This window comes from Primulina huaijiensis, chromosome 8 (assembly GCF_012295235.1).
Source record: "Primulina huaijiensis isolate GDHJ02 chromosome 8, ASM1229523v2, whole genome shotgun sequence".
NCBI classification, from domain to species: Eukaryota; Viridiplantae; Streptophyta; class Magnoliopsida; order Lamiales; family Gesneriaceae; genus Primulina; species Primulina huaijiensis.
The window spans coordinates 20,476,727-20,491,571 of record NC_133313.1 but is presented as its reverse complement, the minus strand read 5'-3'; the positions used below and the strand labels follow the sequence as shown (position 1 = coordinate 20,491,571).

General features: G+C 40.5%; 1 protein-coding gene and 1 long non-coding RNA gene across 4 annotated transcripts; both read left to right on the top strand.

Annotated features, from left to right (window-relative positions):
• Positions 1-417: 417 nt before the first annotated feature.
• LOC140982162 (uncharacterized) lies at positions 418-981 on the top strand. The gene has a single exon (XM_073448579.1). It carries the CDS (start codon positions 418-420, stop codon positions 979-981), a length of 564 nt encoding a protein of 187 aa, XP_073304680.1.
• Positions 982-2,897: 1,916 nt separating this feature from the next.
• LOC140982981 (uncharacterized) lies at positions 2,898-14,002 on the top strand. 3 transcript variants are annotated; one of them, XR_012176367.1, is made up of 7 exons: positions 2,898-3,224; positions 3,385-3,703; positions 12,156-12,681; positions 12,763-12,811; positions 13,194-13,234; positions 13,318-13,408; positions 13,499-14,002. It is a non-coding gene; the product is annotated as an uncharacterized lncRNA (long non-coding RNA). The 3 variants fall into 3 exon arrangements; XR_012176366.1 differs by lacking the exons at positions 13,194-13,234; positions 13,318-13,408; positions 13,499-14,002 and having other exon boundaries at positions 3,385-3,538; positions 12,156-12,267; positions 12,379-12,681; positions 12,763-13,027; XR_012176365.1 differs by lacking the exons at positions 13,194-13,234; positions 13,318-13,408; positions 13,499-14,002 and having other exon boundaries at positions 3,385-3,538; positions 12,763-13,027.
• The last annotated feature ends 843 nt before the right edge of the window (positions 14,003-14,845 follow it).

The window sequence follows — 14,845 nt, the reverse complement described above, 5'->3', positions numbered from 1 at the left end:
AATTATTATCCAATATAATTCCCAATATATAAATCTCAAATTCCAAACGCAAATGTAATAAATAAGATTCATTATGAGACGCTCTCATTGATTTTTTTTTTGTGAAACGATAAACCCGATTCATACTTAAAGTAAAATCAATAATTTTAATATAAAAAATAATATTTTTCATGAATCAGATCGAATTAGATGTCGTCTCACAAAATCTAGATACTATACCATATTGATTCTCTCATTAACTAGATTTGGTGAAAATTTAATAAACGTCCCCCCATCCTTTACTTAATGACAATAATAATAACGAGAAGATATTAACTAGTGCCGCAAGTGACAAGTTATAGCCGTTAGAATCCGCATACATATTCCACCTTCTATAACAGACAGTATCCCTTCACAAACTTCAAGAATCCCAAATCCATGGCCGCCGGCGCAGAAGATGATGACTTCAGCTTCCCTGCCACCACCACCGTCCCTCCACCGCATTTCATGGATTCCCCGCCTCTATGGCGGCTCCCCCGCCAAAACCACTACCAAGAATTCGACTTTTGTTCTTCCTTCCAAGAACTCAGAACTTGCAACAGCAACATGAATTACCCCACCACCACTGACGTCCCTCCACCGCATTTCAAGTTTTGCTTGTTCCAAGAACTGAAACCCAAAAGTTCTGTAATTACTCAGAGACGGAGTTATTCTTATGGCGATTACGAAGACGAGAGAATGGACGTGTTGTGGGAAGATTTGAACGAAGACGTACAATTCTCGAGAAATTGTGTGAAAATGGCGGAAACTTGTGATAATAATGCTAATTCATCACCTGGACGAGCGGTGCAAGTAAGTTGCATCGAAGCGTTGAAACTGTCAAGATCAAATGGACACAGGTTTTCTGGGAAGAAACCGAAGATCCTAGTTTTCATCAAAATCTTGAAAAAAGTTCTTGTCCACCGTAATTCTCGTTGTTCCATCAAGAAACGAGCATGGTGATTATCTTTCTTTCTAGTTTTTGGTTTCATTTTAGGAAATTACAGTTTCTTGATGTTAATTTGAAGAAGAATACGTTTCCTTTTTTTATTTGTTAATCTCGTACTTGTAATGTAATTCTCGAACAATCGTGTGTGATTTATCGAAAAAACAGCACATGCATTTTGTATATTCAAACGGAGACAAGATATATGATTCCATTTCCTTCATAATTAGTCATACATGCCGACCAATTATTGCACATGATTTACATATGAGTAAGTCTCCTGAGACGGTATTACGAATCTTTATCTGTGAGACGAGTCAATCCTACCGATATTCAAATAAAAAGTAATACTTTTAACATAAAAATTAATATTTTTTCATGGATAACCTAAATAAGAAATCTGTCTCACAAAATACGACCCGTGAGACCGTCTCAAACAAATTTTTCCCTATACATATATAAACATCACCTAATGGTGTTCATTTATAATAATTTCTTTTTTTTTTTACTTTTTTTAAAAATAATAATATCTTCATTTGGTAGTTGTAAAAATCTAGATTACAATATTTAGTATAATTCTAGATCGAACTATTCTTCTTATATGTGTCCAAAATAGGTTAATTGGTATATTAAGAAATTTATTTTAAAGAGGGTTGACTTAATTATTTTAAAAAAAATAAAATAAAACTATCTATTAAGATTGTAAACTAATATCACGAAATAAATGATCCGACAACCAAGAAGGTACATCACAATTAACACATTGGTGCCTAATGATTATGCATAAAAACCATATTATATACACAAATTATTATCGAATATAATTCCAAATATATAAATCTTGAATTCCAAACGCAAATATAGTGTGAGACAGTCTCACAGATCATTATCTGTAAGGTGTGTCAATTATAATCATATTTACAATAAAAATGATAATTTTAACACAAAAAATAATATTTTTTCTTAGGTGACTCAAATAAGAGATCCGTCTCACAAAATTGATTAATAAAAATGTTTCATAAAATTGATCTGTGAGACTGTGTCACACATAAAATTTGTTTTGTGATAAATATATGTGTGTCTATNAAAAGACAGAATAACAATAGAATAAAAATAATTAAATTATTAAAAAAATAAGATATTATGCTGCGAATTCTAGTCACAAAATCTTATAAACTTCACAAGTTCATCGTGAATTTGACAAACAAAAAAATTATATAAATTTATGTAATACTAACGTTTGTCGTTTTACTAACATTTAAGTTGTTAATAGGTGAAAATGATGAAATTCAAACATTTTAAATCATTCGACATCACAAGCGTTACGTTTCGATTGCTCCACCAACAGAGATAATTATTACACTCCAACAGTCTATCTCTAAATAATTGCACTATTTGTAAATGTAGGACCGAACACTTGTCGTTTTACAAAAAAATTATAGTTGATGGTAGTTATACAATTCAAATATTTTAAATCGTACAAGAGATGTCACGTTTCGATTCCTTTATTAAACAAATACAACTATTACAACCCAACAATCTACTCTTTTAAATCAAAGTTAAAAGATTCTTTTGATAATTACCTGACATAAAAATATGGAACTATGCATTTATACTATTATTTTGTAAATCTTATATATCAAAATATGTTAAATCATTAATCTCAACTAATTCTTTGTATCACTTTGTCAGATGCATTTAATATATTTTTACATTAACGTCGATCGGAAAATATTTAATAACCAATTCGTTGTTTACATGTCAACTCACTATTTAAATTTTTTTAAATTATATATAGCCATTAATTTTCCAACTACAAATTTAAAATACAATATAATACTGCAATTATATTTTAATCGATATTATTTTATAATACTAGTCCAGGTCCTGCTTTAAAAATGTTGGATAGTTTAAATCGCATGAACAGTCGTAAGTGGAACACGCTTTTTGTAAAGATTTAGCCTGACTTAGGAGAGTCGCGTGGAGTGGAAAGCACCGAATCGGTGTTTCTGTTAATCTTCCCCCGTCGCACGGCATCTTCAGTCCAGCAATTCAAGTTGCTTTGTTTTCCTATTTTCTACAAATTATTGTCGAATTTATAATCGATTCAATATTTTTCTTCATGGGTTTTCTTTATTATATTGAAATCCGTGCTTACTTGTGTGTGGGTGTGTGTTTATGCTTTGTAGTGTTCCTGTTTCCAGCTACTTTAACTTCTTGATGGAAATGAGATGGTCAGTCCAATTTCACGAGAACTGGAGTAATTTAATTATATGTTTCGCAAAAGTTTATCTTTTCATTTTAGTGCATTCCTTGAATTTTCAGTTTTGTTCTGAATTTTACTCTTAGTTGACGGGTACACAATTCTAACTTTTAAATTTTTCCTGATAGAAATATTTTTTCTGTTTACTTTCCATCAGGCAGCATGTTGATTTGGTGGTTGCTCGTGCAATCGATTTTTTAACTATCATTGCGTGGGTTCATATTACAAGAATAATCGGTGCTAAAGAAGCTCGTCCATATGATGTTCTTGGGGTGAATAAAAATATGTCAGCTAAAAAACATGAAGAAAAGGTACACTTGTGATAATATTTTAGGATGAACAGAAAATTCTCATACTATTCGCATGTCAAATGTTGTTTGTAACATCAATTTCTTTGCCCTATAGCACTCCTACCATCTCAGGAACTAGAAAAATATAGCTGTGTTCTATGGTAGATCATGCTATCGTTGTTTGATGTATGTGAATACCCATTGTGATTGAAAGCAGCTTGATGCGATCCGGGTGAAATGGACGAGCCGGGTCGGGTGCTCCACCGGATCTGCTATCAAGATAATGAAGTGAATAAGAGCAGTGTGAGATATGACTTTCCCTGTGACCTGTAGACAAGGAGATGAACTCGTGAATGGGCGCCGGGGGATGTCCAGCGTGGCCACTCCGATGCTTAAGTCAGCAGGGTACTCAAGCAATAAAACCAATATAGGTAAGTGATGAACGTGATTGGTGTGACAGTAAATGAGAGTTTTCAATGTGAGTTGATATCTGAATTGAGAGTAAATGTAAATAAAAAACTTGATATTTATAGTAAAGATCACAATGATGACCTCGTTCCTTGCGCTGATCATTAATATAATAGGGTGGCTGCTTATACCCTATATTCTGACATGTCAAATCATATACTAGTCACATCCAACCCACTTAATTTTGTCAACCATTCATGTTATTGTCAGAAATAAGTCGGTTGTGCATGCTCTACCAAATTGACGCCATTAAATGCTTTACTCATATCGAGGTGACCGAGCAGAATGCTTCTCGGGCGATTATAGAAGAGCTCGGGCATTCCACGTCTTGGGGAAGTCATGTCCCGGGTGGTCCAATGCCTCGGCCCATTGACTGATTGCTCACTTTGTGATTTTTAAGTTGTACTCTCTTCGTTTCGAGCAATTATATAACTCAGGCTTCTAACCCGTCTTGTCATGCTAGCGGCCTGGGAGCATATCATCCTGACCCGGGCACACGAATCGGGACAGCGAGTGGATCGTAAGTTCCTTCTCCCTTACTTTTATTTGATTCATGTCAAATTCCACTTCTTCTACTTCTGGCCAAAATGCCAAGGGTCGGTCGGTTGATAACTCCCCGAACTCTTCCGAACATTCTGTTCAAATCCCCATAGGTATCCCTATCATTTCTTCCCAACCTCTCCAAAAACCCAAAACTTCTTCTCGTCCTTCCAGTTCTCTTGACAAAAGGAAAGATAAGGTAGCAGGGCCCTTGTGGTTCTCTACTGTGACTTCTACCCTTCGCCCGGGTAATATGGAAGAAATTAGGTCTTTAGGGTCCATTCCTTCCTATTACAAAATTCAAATTCCCGGGTCCTCCGACCATCCTGACACCCCACCCCCGGGTTATCTGACTTTTTTTGTTGAACAACTCAAAAGTGGGCTCCGATTTCCAGTCCATCACTTTTTTGAAGGGGTTGCCCGATTCTTTGGACTTCCCATTAATCATCTCCACCCTAATACTTTCCGCATTATGGCTGCTACTTTTATTTTGTTTCGTATGAAATCTCTTCTACTCAACTCTTCTATTTTTCATTATTTTTTTCTTGCCGATTTAATGATGGGTCTTCTCTCTCATGGCCCGAATGCATTATCGGTTCTTGACTGACATCCCTTCCTCTCTGAAGGGATGGAAAACAAAATTTTTCTTTTTACAACCCCCCACTTCTTTGACCTGTGCGACAGGCTTTCTTACTTCTTTGCCCCCGCAACCTGAGCTTCCCCGAGACTACAAGTTTCTCCCTCCTTTTACTCAAGCTTGGGATGCTTTGGAAAAGCAATCCTTTCAGTCTTCAGTGCTGATCGGGGGAGATAATCTGGTGTTCTATGGGATTGGGTCCCGACCTGAAGACCCGATGGACCAGATTATTGATGAATACGATCAAGCCGAGTCACGGGCTGGTAAATTATTTCTCCTAGTTCTTTTATTCTTGTATGTAAATTCTTCTGACTTGTTGATTGACGCAGCTGAAGAAGATATGATAAAGGCAAGCCTGGTTGAGGCGGCTGCCAAAAAGAAGGCCGAGCAGAAGAAAGCTCGAGCGGACAAAAAAGCCCGGGAGGCTCAAGAGGAGGAGGAGGAGGACGCCGAGCTCGGGCGGCGGCGGAGGCCCGGGAAGTTGAGGAATGCCGGGTAGAAACAGAGACAAAAGCGCGGGAGGACACTACCTCCCAGGCTGCTGAAGAGGACCCGGCTCCTCTTAACCACAGAAAAAGAAAAGCCGCCGCGGAACCGGTCGTGGAAACGGTGGTTCTGGAAATGTACCCGAGGAGATTGTCAGGTCTCCTCCACTTACCGGGTCATCTGCTGGCCCCACCAGTGGAAGGCCCTGGATCCTCCCCAATATTTTTGGGGATGAGGTCAGCTCGGACCTTGTAAAAATGATCCGGGGCCTCTTACGTCCCGACGAGGCGGAACATCTTCAGGGGCTCCACCCTAATATGCTACTGTCAGATGGAGTTGCCCGGTCCTTCTCCGTAAGTTTTCTTTTCCTTAATTTTCTGATTTTGTACAAACTTTCATATTATTTCTTCTGACCTTTCTTGGTTTTCAGGGCCTGCAGATGCTCATGTATGCTTACGAACGGGTAGCTCATGCGGCCAAGGGGACCAATACTCAAGCCAAAACCGCCCGAGAGGCGCATGACAAACTCCAAGAAGAGATCGGTCGGTTGAATGAGCTTCATGAGCAAATTCTGGCTCGGGAGAGGGCTGTTTGGCAGGGACAGATGGATTCGATTCGGGCAGAACTTGCTGAAGCCCGGGCAGAGACGCAGGCAGCAAAGGCGGAAGCGGAATATTCCCGGGTTAGGGCTGAGGACTTTCAGGCTGGCGTTGAACTAATAAAGAAAACCCAGGAAGAACACACAGTTCGCTTCTTGAAGTCCCGAGAGTTCAAGAAAATGGTGGCCGATAAGGCTTTTCCTTACTGTGAACAGGGCTTCAATAAGTGCCTGGAACAATTCGAAGAGGCAGGCCTGGTTCCAGCCGACCGGGAGGATTTTCCTGATTTAGAAAAGGCTGCAATGTCTCGGCCAGAAGAAGAGCAGGATCCCCCTGTAGAATAAATTCTATTGTTGTTGTCGTTTTTTTTTTATTTCCCGAGTTTTCGGGCACCCTGTAAATATTTCCTTCTTTAATGAAATATTTCTTTCCTTTTTCTTCTTGCCTCGAATAATCGTTCCCACATCTTCACATTGACTTTTCTTCCCGTATTTCTGTGAGATTTAATCAACCCTTACCAAATAAAGTTCCTTAGGTAATTAGGCTTGTTAAATTAATGGGGTGTAGGCCCCTGAAATCGGTGAATGACCGAGGTATAAGTCCCCGAGCTTAGTAGATGACCGGGGTGTGGGTCCTCGGGCCAAGGTACGGGTCCTCGGACTTTATAGATGACCGAGGTACGGGTCCCCAGGCCAAAGTACGGGTCCTTGGACTTTATAGATGAACGGGGTGCGAGTCCCCGGGCCAAGGTACGGGTCCTTGGACTTTATAGATGACCGGGGTGCGGATCCTCGGGCTAAGGTACGGGTCCTTGGACTTTATAGATGACCGAGGTATGGGTCCCCAGGCCAAGGTACGGGTCCTTGGACTTTATAGATGACCGGGGTACGGGTCCCCGGGCCAAGGTACGGGTCCTTGGACTTTGTAGATGAATGGGGTGCAGGTCCCCGGGCCAAGGTACGGGTCCTTGGACTTTGTAGATGAATGGGGTGCAGGTCCCCGGGCCAAGGTACGGGTCCTTGGACTGTATAGATGACCGGGGTACGGGTCCCCGGGCCAAGGTACGGGTCCTTGGACTTTGTAGATGAATTGTTGAATGATTCCTTTATTAAGAAAACTTATAATAGGTACAATTCTTCATACATAATATTTCTTCAAATGAAATGCATTCCAGGGTCTTTTAAGGACATGTCCCTGAGGATCTTCCAAATAATAAGCTGCACCTGAACTAACTCTTTGAATTACTTTGAAAGGTCCTTCCCACCTTGCTTCTAATTTTCCCACATCACCTACCGGCTTGGTCTTTTTCATAACCAGATCACCAACCTGAAAATTTTGTGGTCGAACATGCTTGTTATAGGACTTCATTACCCGGCTACGATAAGCTTCCATTCGAATGGCCGCTCGATCTCTTTTTTCTTCTACTAAATCAAGTTCAATGGACCGGGATTGATCATTGTTGCTCGGATAAGATTCTATCCGAGTAGAAGATTGCCCAATTTCCACGGGTAGGACGGCTTCTGAACCATAGACAAGGTTGTAGGGTGTTTCCTGAGTAGATGATCGAGGTGTAGTTCGGCATGCCCATAATATACTCGGTAATTTCTCTACCCAATCTTTACCCTTCCCATAGAGTCGGGCTTTCAGTGCTTGCACAATGATCCTATTTAATTACTTCAGTCTGGCCATTAACCTGAGGGTAAGCTACTGAGGTGAAAGATTGAGTAATCTTCATTTCTCGACACCAGAAGGTGATTTTCTTCCCCTGAAATTGCCTTCCATTATCTGAAATTAATTTCCTCGGGATACCATATCTGCAAACAATACTCTTCCATAAAAATTTCATGACTTCTTCCTCGGTAATCTTGGATAATGGCTCGGCCTCTACCCAATTGGAGAAATAATCCACAGCCACAAGAAGGAATTTTTTCTGTACTCGGGCTATGGGGAAAGGTATGGAGACTTCGGTGTGAGTTATGATCCTTCCGAGTGAAGAATTGGTAAAAAACACGATGGGATGTGAGAGAAAATAAGGTCTCAACTTCCTAGCGGTCATTATCAAGGCTAATGGTCAAATGGACTTTGCACATCTCGGACAGATTGAGGAGAAGGCATGCCCATTATTGCTTTGATTTTTTCAGGGTTGACTTCGATTCCCCTGTCAGTTACTAAGAAACCCAAAAATTTACCACTCTTGACCCCAAATATACATTTGCCCGGGTTGAGCTTTATTCCGTACTGCTTTAAGGTGGTGAAGGTCTCAGCTAAGTCATCAATAAAGTTGGAAATTTCCCTGGTCTTGATTAGAATGTCATCCACATACACTTCAATATTCCGGCTTATTTGCTTTTGGAAGACTAGATTCATCAAGCGTTGGTACGTAGCCCCTGCATTCTTCAATCCAAAAGGTATAACAACATAGCAGAAGGTGCCCCCGGAGGTGATAAAACTGGCTTTATCTTGGTCTTCCAGAGCTAAGGGGATTTGATGATACCCCTGATATGCGTCCAGAAAGCTTAATAATTCTCATCCAGCGGTAGAATCTACCATCTGATCAATCCGGGGAGTGGATAACAGTTTTTCGGACAAGCTTTATTCAGGTCCCTGAAATCAACACACATTCTCCACTTCCCAGTGGATTTTGGGACAAGCACCACATTTGATAGCCAAGTGGGGAACTAGACTTCCCTGATATGTCCGGCCTTCAGCAACTCTCCTACTTGCTCTTCAATCACTTTGTCTTTTTCAGGGCCAAAATGCATCTTCTTTTGCTTTACGGGCCGGGATCTCGGGAGGATATTTAATTTATGCTCGGCCACTTGGGGCGAGATCCCGCTTAGTTCTTGTTGAGACCAGGCGAAAACACTAATGTTATCTTTTAGACAATTTAAGAGATTTACCCGGGTGGATGCGCAGATGTCTCGGGCCACCCGGACGTGTTTTCCCGGTTCAATTTCCACCACCTCTTGCTCCTCTTCTGCGACAAAATGTACTTCTCCCTCCTTTGCCCCTTCTCGATACTCTTTCCCTTCCTTCCTTGCCTTCTTTTGATTTACTCGGATCGTCTCCCCATAACATTTCCGAGAAGAGGGTTGGTCCCTCTTGACTTCTCCAACCCGTCCTCGCACTGGAAATTTGATTTTCTGGTGATAAGTGGAGGCCACATCTCTCATCTCATTCATGGCCGGCCTTCCCAATATAATATTGTACGAGGATGGGGCAACCACTATTGTGAAAACAGTCATCACTGTCTTCCTCAGATCTCCAGTGCCCAGGGTTAAGGTTAGAATGATTTCCCCCTCAGGGTATACAGAATGCCCAGCAAAACCAAACAAGGCAGTCTCAACCGCCTCTAGTTGATATTCATGCAAATCCATTTGGATAAGGGCTTCCTTAAATATGACATTAACAGAGCTGCAATTGTCAACGCATACCCTCAACACGTCATAATTAGCCACTCGGGCCTGAATAACAAGAGCGTCATTGTGGGGTAAACTAACTCCTCTGAGGTCGTCTGGTCCAAAGCTTATAACTGGCTCGTCTCTCTTCATCCCATCGACCTCCAAGCATTCCCTCCTGCTTCTGGGTTTCCGAGCCCGATTGGAGTCGCCATCTGTGGATCCTCCCGAAATCATTTTTATTACTCCTCGGCTTGGGGAAGGATCTCTTTTCTCTTGTATATTTTTCTTTTCCCTGGAACTTCCTTCTGCTCTTCTACTTCTACTCGGGATATCTGCTGATTTTTTGGGAGCATTAAATCCGGGACGACGATATACCCAAGGTGTTGATCTAGGTTCATCCCGAGAGGGATAAGATTCCGGTTCAGAGTGCTTCTTGAATTCTTTTCTTAGAGTTCGACATTCATTTGTATTGTGAGAACACTCTTTATGAAAGGTACAGTACCCTTTCCGCTCTGGTCTTGGGGTCCTGGCTACTGGTCCAGGAGGCGAGACTACATCCGAGCTGCATTCCTGAATCTCTCGGTCCCGGGAAATTCTCAAAGGCACATGAGATTAAAGTCCCGGGCCACTTTTCTTGGGAGCTCTTTCATCAGGCTTGGCTACCCGGTCTCCTCTGGATCTCTTCAAAGCCTCTCTCTTTTGATTCTGCTCCTCTTCCATATTAATGTATTTCTCAGCACGGGACAAGAGATCTTCAAAATTTCTGGGCAATTTCTTAGTCAAGGATCGGAAAAAATCACCTTCCCACAGCCCTTGCATGAACGCTGTGGTCTTCGTCTCGGGTGCACAGGCCGGCACATCCAGGGCCACTCGGTTGAATCTTTTGAGATATGACCTTAGGGTTTCATCTTGCCTTTGCTTTACCTCAAATAGACTGAAAGCGGTCTTCTTGTACTTCTTGCTGCTGTTAAATTGATGCAAGAATACTTTTTGGAAATCTTCAAAACAATTGATACTCTGTGGTACCAGCCCTTCAAACCATCTTTGGGCAGAGTCGACGAGGGTGGTGAGGAACACTTTACATTTGATCTGGTCCCCGTAGCAATGCAACATAGCCATGTTTTCGAAGCGAGCCAAGTGCTCCTCAGGATCAGAACTCCCATCATAGTCTTTGATCTTGGCTGACTTGAAATGTCCGGGTAACGGTTCCCGGATGATAATATCAGAGAATGGGCAACCCTTTATAGCTGGAGCATTGCTCTTAGAACCAACCTGCCCTTCTAATACTCTTACTTTTTTCCTCAACTCCTCCAATTCTTCCGCAACAGTGGGGGATTTAGAACCTGCACTTGACTCTCTCTCCTCTTCCCTTTTCTCCTCTTCCTGTGGTTGCTCATGTGGTTGTTCAGGTTGGCTAGAATGATGGGTGGTGGCCTGCTTTTCCATGGCTGTCTTGACAGCATCAGTCACAATTTTAGTCAACTCAGCAGGTGTCAAATGGATAGTAGGCTGAGGGCCATTGGGTGGCGGGCCACCTGCAGCAGAAAGATGAGTGTTATTTTCCTCCTGGATTCGAGAGGTGTCTTGGTTCGTCCTTCTGGTAGGAGCCATATCAACGTCTTAGAACTCTATTTCCCACAGACGGCGCCAATGATGCGATCCGGGTGAAATGGACGAGCCGGGTCGAGTGCTCCACCGGATCTGCTATCAAGATAATGAAGGGAATAAGAGCAGTGTGAGATATGGCTTTCCCTGTGACCTGTAGACAAGGAGATGAACTCGTGAATGGGCGCCGGGGGATGTCCGGCGTGGCCACTCCGATGCTTAAGTCAGCAGGGTACTCAAGCAATAAAACCAATATAGGTAAGTGATGAACGTGATTGGTGTGACAATAAATGAGAGTATTCAATGTGAGTTAATATCTTAATCGAGAGTAAATGTAAATAAAAAACTTGATATTTATAGTAAAGATCACAATGATGACCTCGTTCCTTGCGCTGATCATTAATTATAATAGGGTGGCTGCTTATACCCTATATTCTGACATGTCAAATCATATATTAGTCACATCCAACCCACCTAATTTTGTCAACCATTTATGTTATTGTCAGAAATAAGTCGGATGTGCATGCTCTACCAAATTGACGCCATTAAATGCTTTACTCATATCGAGGTGACCGAGCAGAATGCTTCTCGGGCGATTATAGAAAAGCTCGGGCATTCCACGTCTTGGGGAAGTCATGTCCCGGGTGGTCCAATGACTCGGCCCATTGACTGATTGCTCACTTTGTGATTTCTAAGTTGTACTCTCTTCGTTTCGAACAATTATATAACTCAGGTTTCTAACCCGTCTTGTCATGCTAGCGGCCTGGGAGCATATCATCCTGAACCGGGCACTATTCATGGCCCATGAAGTCCCAGGGCCTATCCATGACTCTGGACGTCACGGGGCATCACAGCTCTTTTTGAAATATGTGGCCAATAATTTCATATAATATGATATTTAGGTATTGGAAATTGTCTCTTATGGTTCATCCTGACAAATGCTCTCACCCTCAAGCTAACCAAGCATTTGTTATGTTGAACAAAGCATTTAAGGATTTACAGGATCCAGATAAGGTAAGTACTTTGACAAGTTTCAACTCTGTGAAAGTTGGAAAGAATTTTACGTACTTGCATGCTAATGTAAGCAATGCTCAGGCTCATGATTTGAACTTAATATGTGAGTAGGAGCTTATTGCCTCGGTGGCATGTTTGGGATAATATAACTGTCGTTCTATATTGTCATGTGCCTGGATTTTTTGAAGATGTTGATCACGCTTTGTAGACCTCAAAGAATCCACGATAGCAAGGAGCCTATGTTGAAGATGGAATAATCCGTAGCCTGGACAGCTTGCATAGGAGGCTACAAGTAACTGTAATTTATAATACAGATAAGAAATTTGATTTACATCATAAGCATACTATCTTTTGGCAACGAAAAGAGCATTAGATGACAAAATAAAGGCGAAGGAGGAACAAGAATCATTTCAGGTATCATATGTCACTGTATTATGTATGCAGCGTGACAGGCACCACAGATCTGTTTATTGACAAACTGTTAATTTTATGCAGGCAGAGCTGAAAGTCATGCAAGGGGCTGCACAATGGAGACGTCTGCAAGGTGTGTATTTTCTGGAAAATTTCGTGTGATACATATGCTGATGCATGAAGTGGGTGGGCGATGAAACCTAAAAGACTTGCTTGTAGACAGTCAATGTGTTAAATTAAATATCTTCTTGGTTAAAGTCAGCTTAAGTGGTCTAATATTCGCGATTGAAGTTTTCCAGTCCATTGCAGAACAGGCAAATTTGACCTTATTGTTTGAGTTGCATTTGGACACTTCATATATTACCATTTTCGACACCTGTCATTAATCCTTTACCGTGCTCTTCTAGTATAGTTGCTCCTGGATGTCATTTTAAAAATTGACAAAAATCTTGTGAATTTATTAAATCTGAACTGCTATCTTTTGTATGCCATACCTCTGGCTTTCCTTTATTCAGGTTTTGTAGGGACTCAGATCATCATGATCATCATAATGTTGGTAAGAATAGGTTCGAAGATATTTAGCTCATGAGAATGATCTTGTTATGCAAAATGAAATTCTTATCTGGTAGATATATCTAGGGAGGGCGATGACATACTTTTGGCTGAGTCGGATGTTAAAGTGGCCCCAAAGAGGGAAGAATGGATGACGACATTACCTCCTGAAAGAAAGGTAGGGTCAATGTTGTCATGTACACACTTTCTTTTTCGGCACCTTCACAATTCAGGTTAAATTTCTAAAAGCTACAATGTACTATGCTAGCTTTTTACACAATTAAGCCTCTTGGGGACCGCGTTTGCACCGGCTTTGTCTATGCTCCACCCGGACTAATTTTTCCATATGGTGTAGTCAAATTTTAGCCTTTTGATCCCCAACACGTCGTGTAAATTTTCATAAAAATACGAGGGACTCGTATCATTTAGCAGAATGCACATGACCCGTAAATGTAAAGATTAGAGTTGACAACTGAGTTCAATAGTTATGTTAATCGTCTTACCTTGGAGAATTCCGTAATTGCTTCTTCAATTTGTGGCTAGGTCTGATAATGAAAGTTATGTTATAAAAGCGACTATATTATCTTGTCAAAAATTCTCTAGCCATCTTTCGCCACTAGCGATTTGCCAATTTTAGATGATAATAAGATTGTAAGTTTATCCAATATCGATGGTCAAGAGACAAATCAAATAGATGTGAAGTCTAAATGTATAATCACCTCGTCTGAAGTTCCGTTTCTTCTATAAAACACCTTGTCCAAAGTTTTTTTTTTTTTTTTTTTTTTTTTTTTATATAAATAAATCATTAATATGAAATATGCATGAAAGTATAAGGCAAAACGATCAAAATCATTGGTGGAAAAGCGCCAGGAGGCGTCAACAAAGAGTCGTGTAAAGAAGATGTCAAAGCAGGAGTCCGTGAAACAGGAATGGGAGGGGAGTCATCCTAGTGGCAAAATGCAACACGATCCGTCAATCCGACACGACCCAACACGAAAAAAATCAGATTCGGGTTAGAGTTTTTCGGGTTCGGGTCGGGTGGGTTCAGGTTAGTGTCGGGTTAGATGGGTTTCGGGTTGGGTCGCGGGTTAATCCGAAAACTTTTTGTGTGTGAAAATATTATCTATATTTTTATATATTGTATGTTTGAACAAAATTTATTGTATATTTATATGATAAATTTTCATCATTTAATATTTATTTTGTATATTTTTTTATTTTTTTAATAATTTTTTATTTGATTTAGTAAATATACTTTTAATTTTCTACAATTAAACTTTCAAATTTAAATCGAAAATTTTGTTATTATATGTTTAAATTAAAATATTATTATTTTTTATTTTTTCGAATTTTTTTCATTAATTTTTTTTTAAAAAATAAAATAAATAAATATAATTCGGGTTATACGGGTTCGTGTTCGGGTTGAGAAAAAAATGCACGGGTTGATCCGAATCTCGACCCACCCGACCCGATTGACACCCCTATCCATGGAAGCCTAGAAAAGGATTTAACTGCCGGGAGGCAAAGCGTTAACCTTAACCGTGAAAACATGACTCAGGGCAAGGTTTTCTTCGATTTCATGTTTTAAAAATTTGAAATAAAGTTTATTTCACTG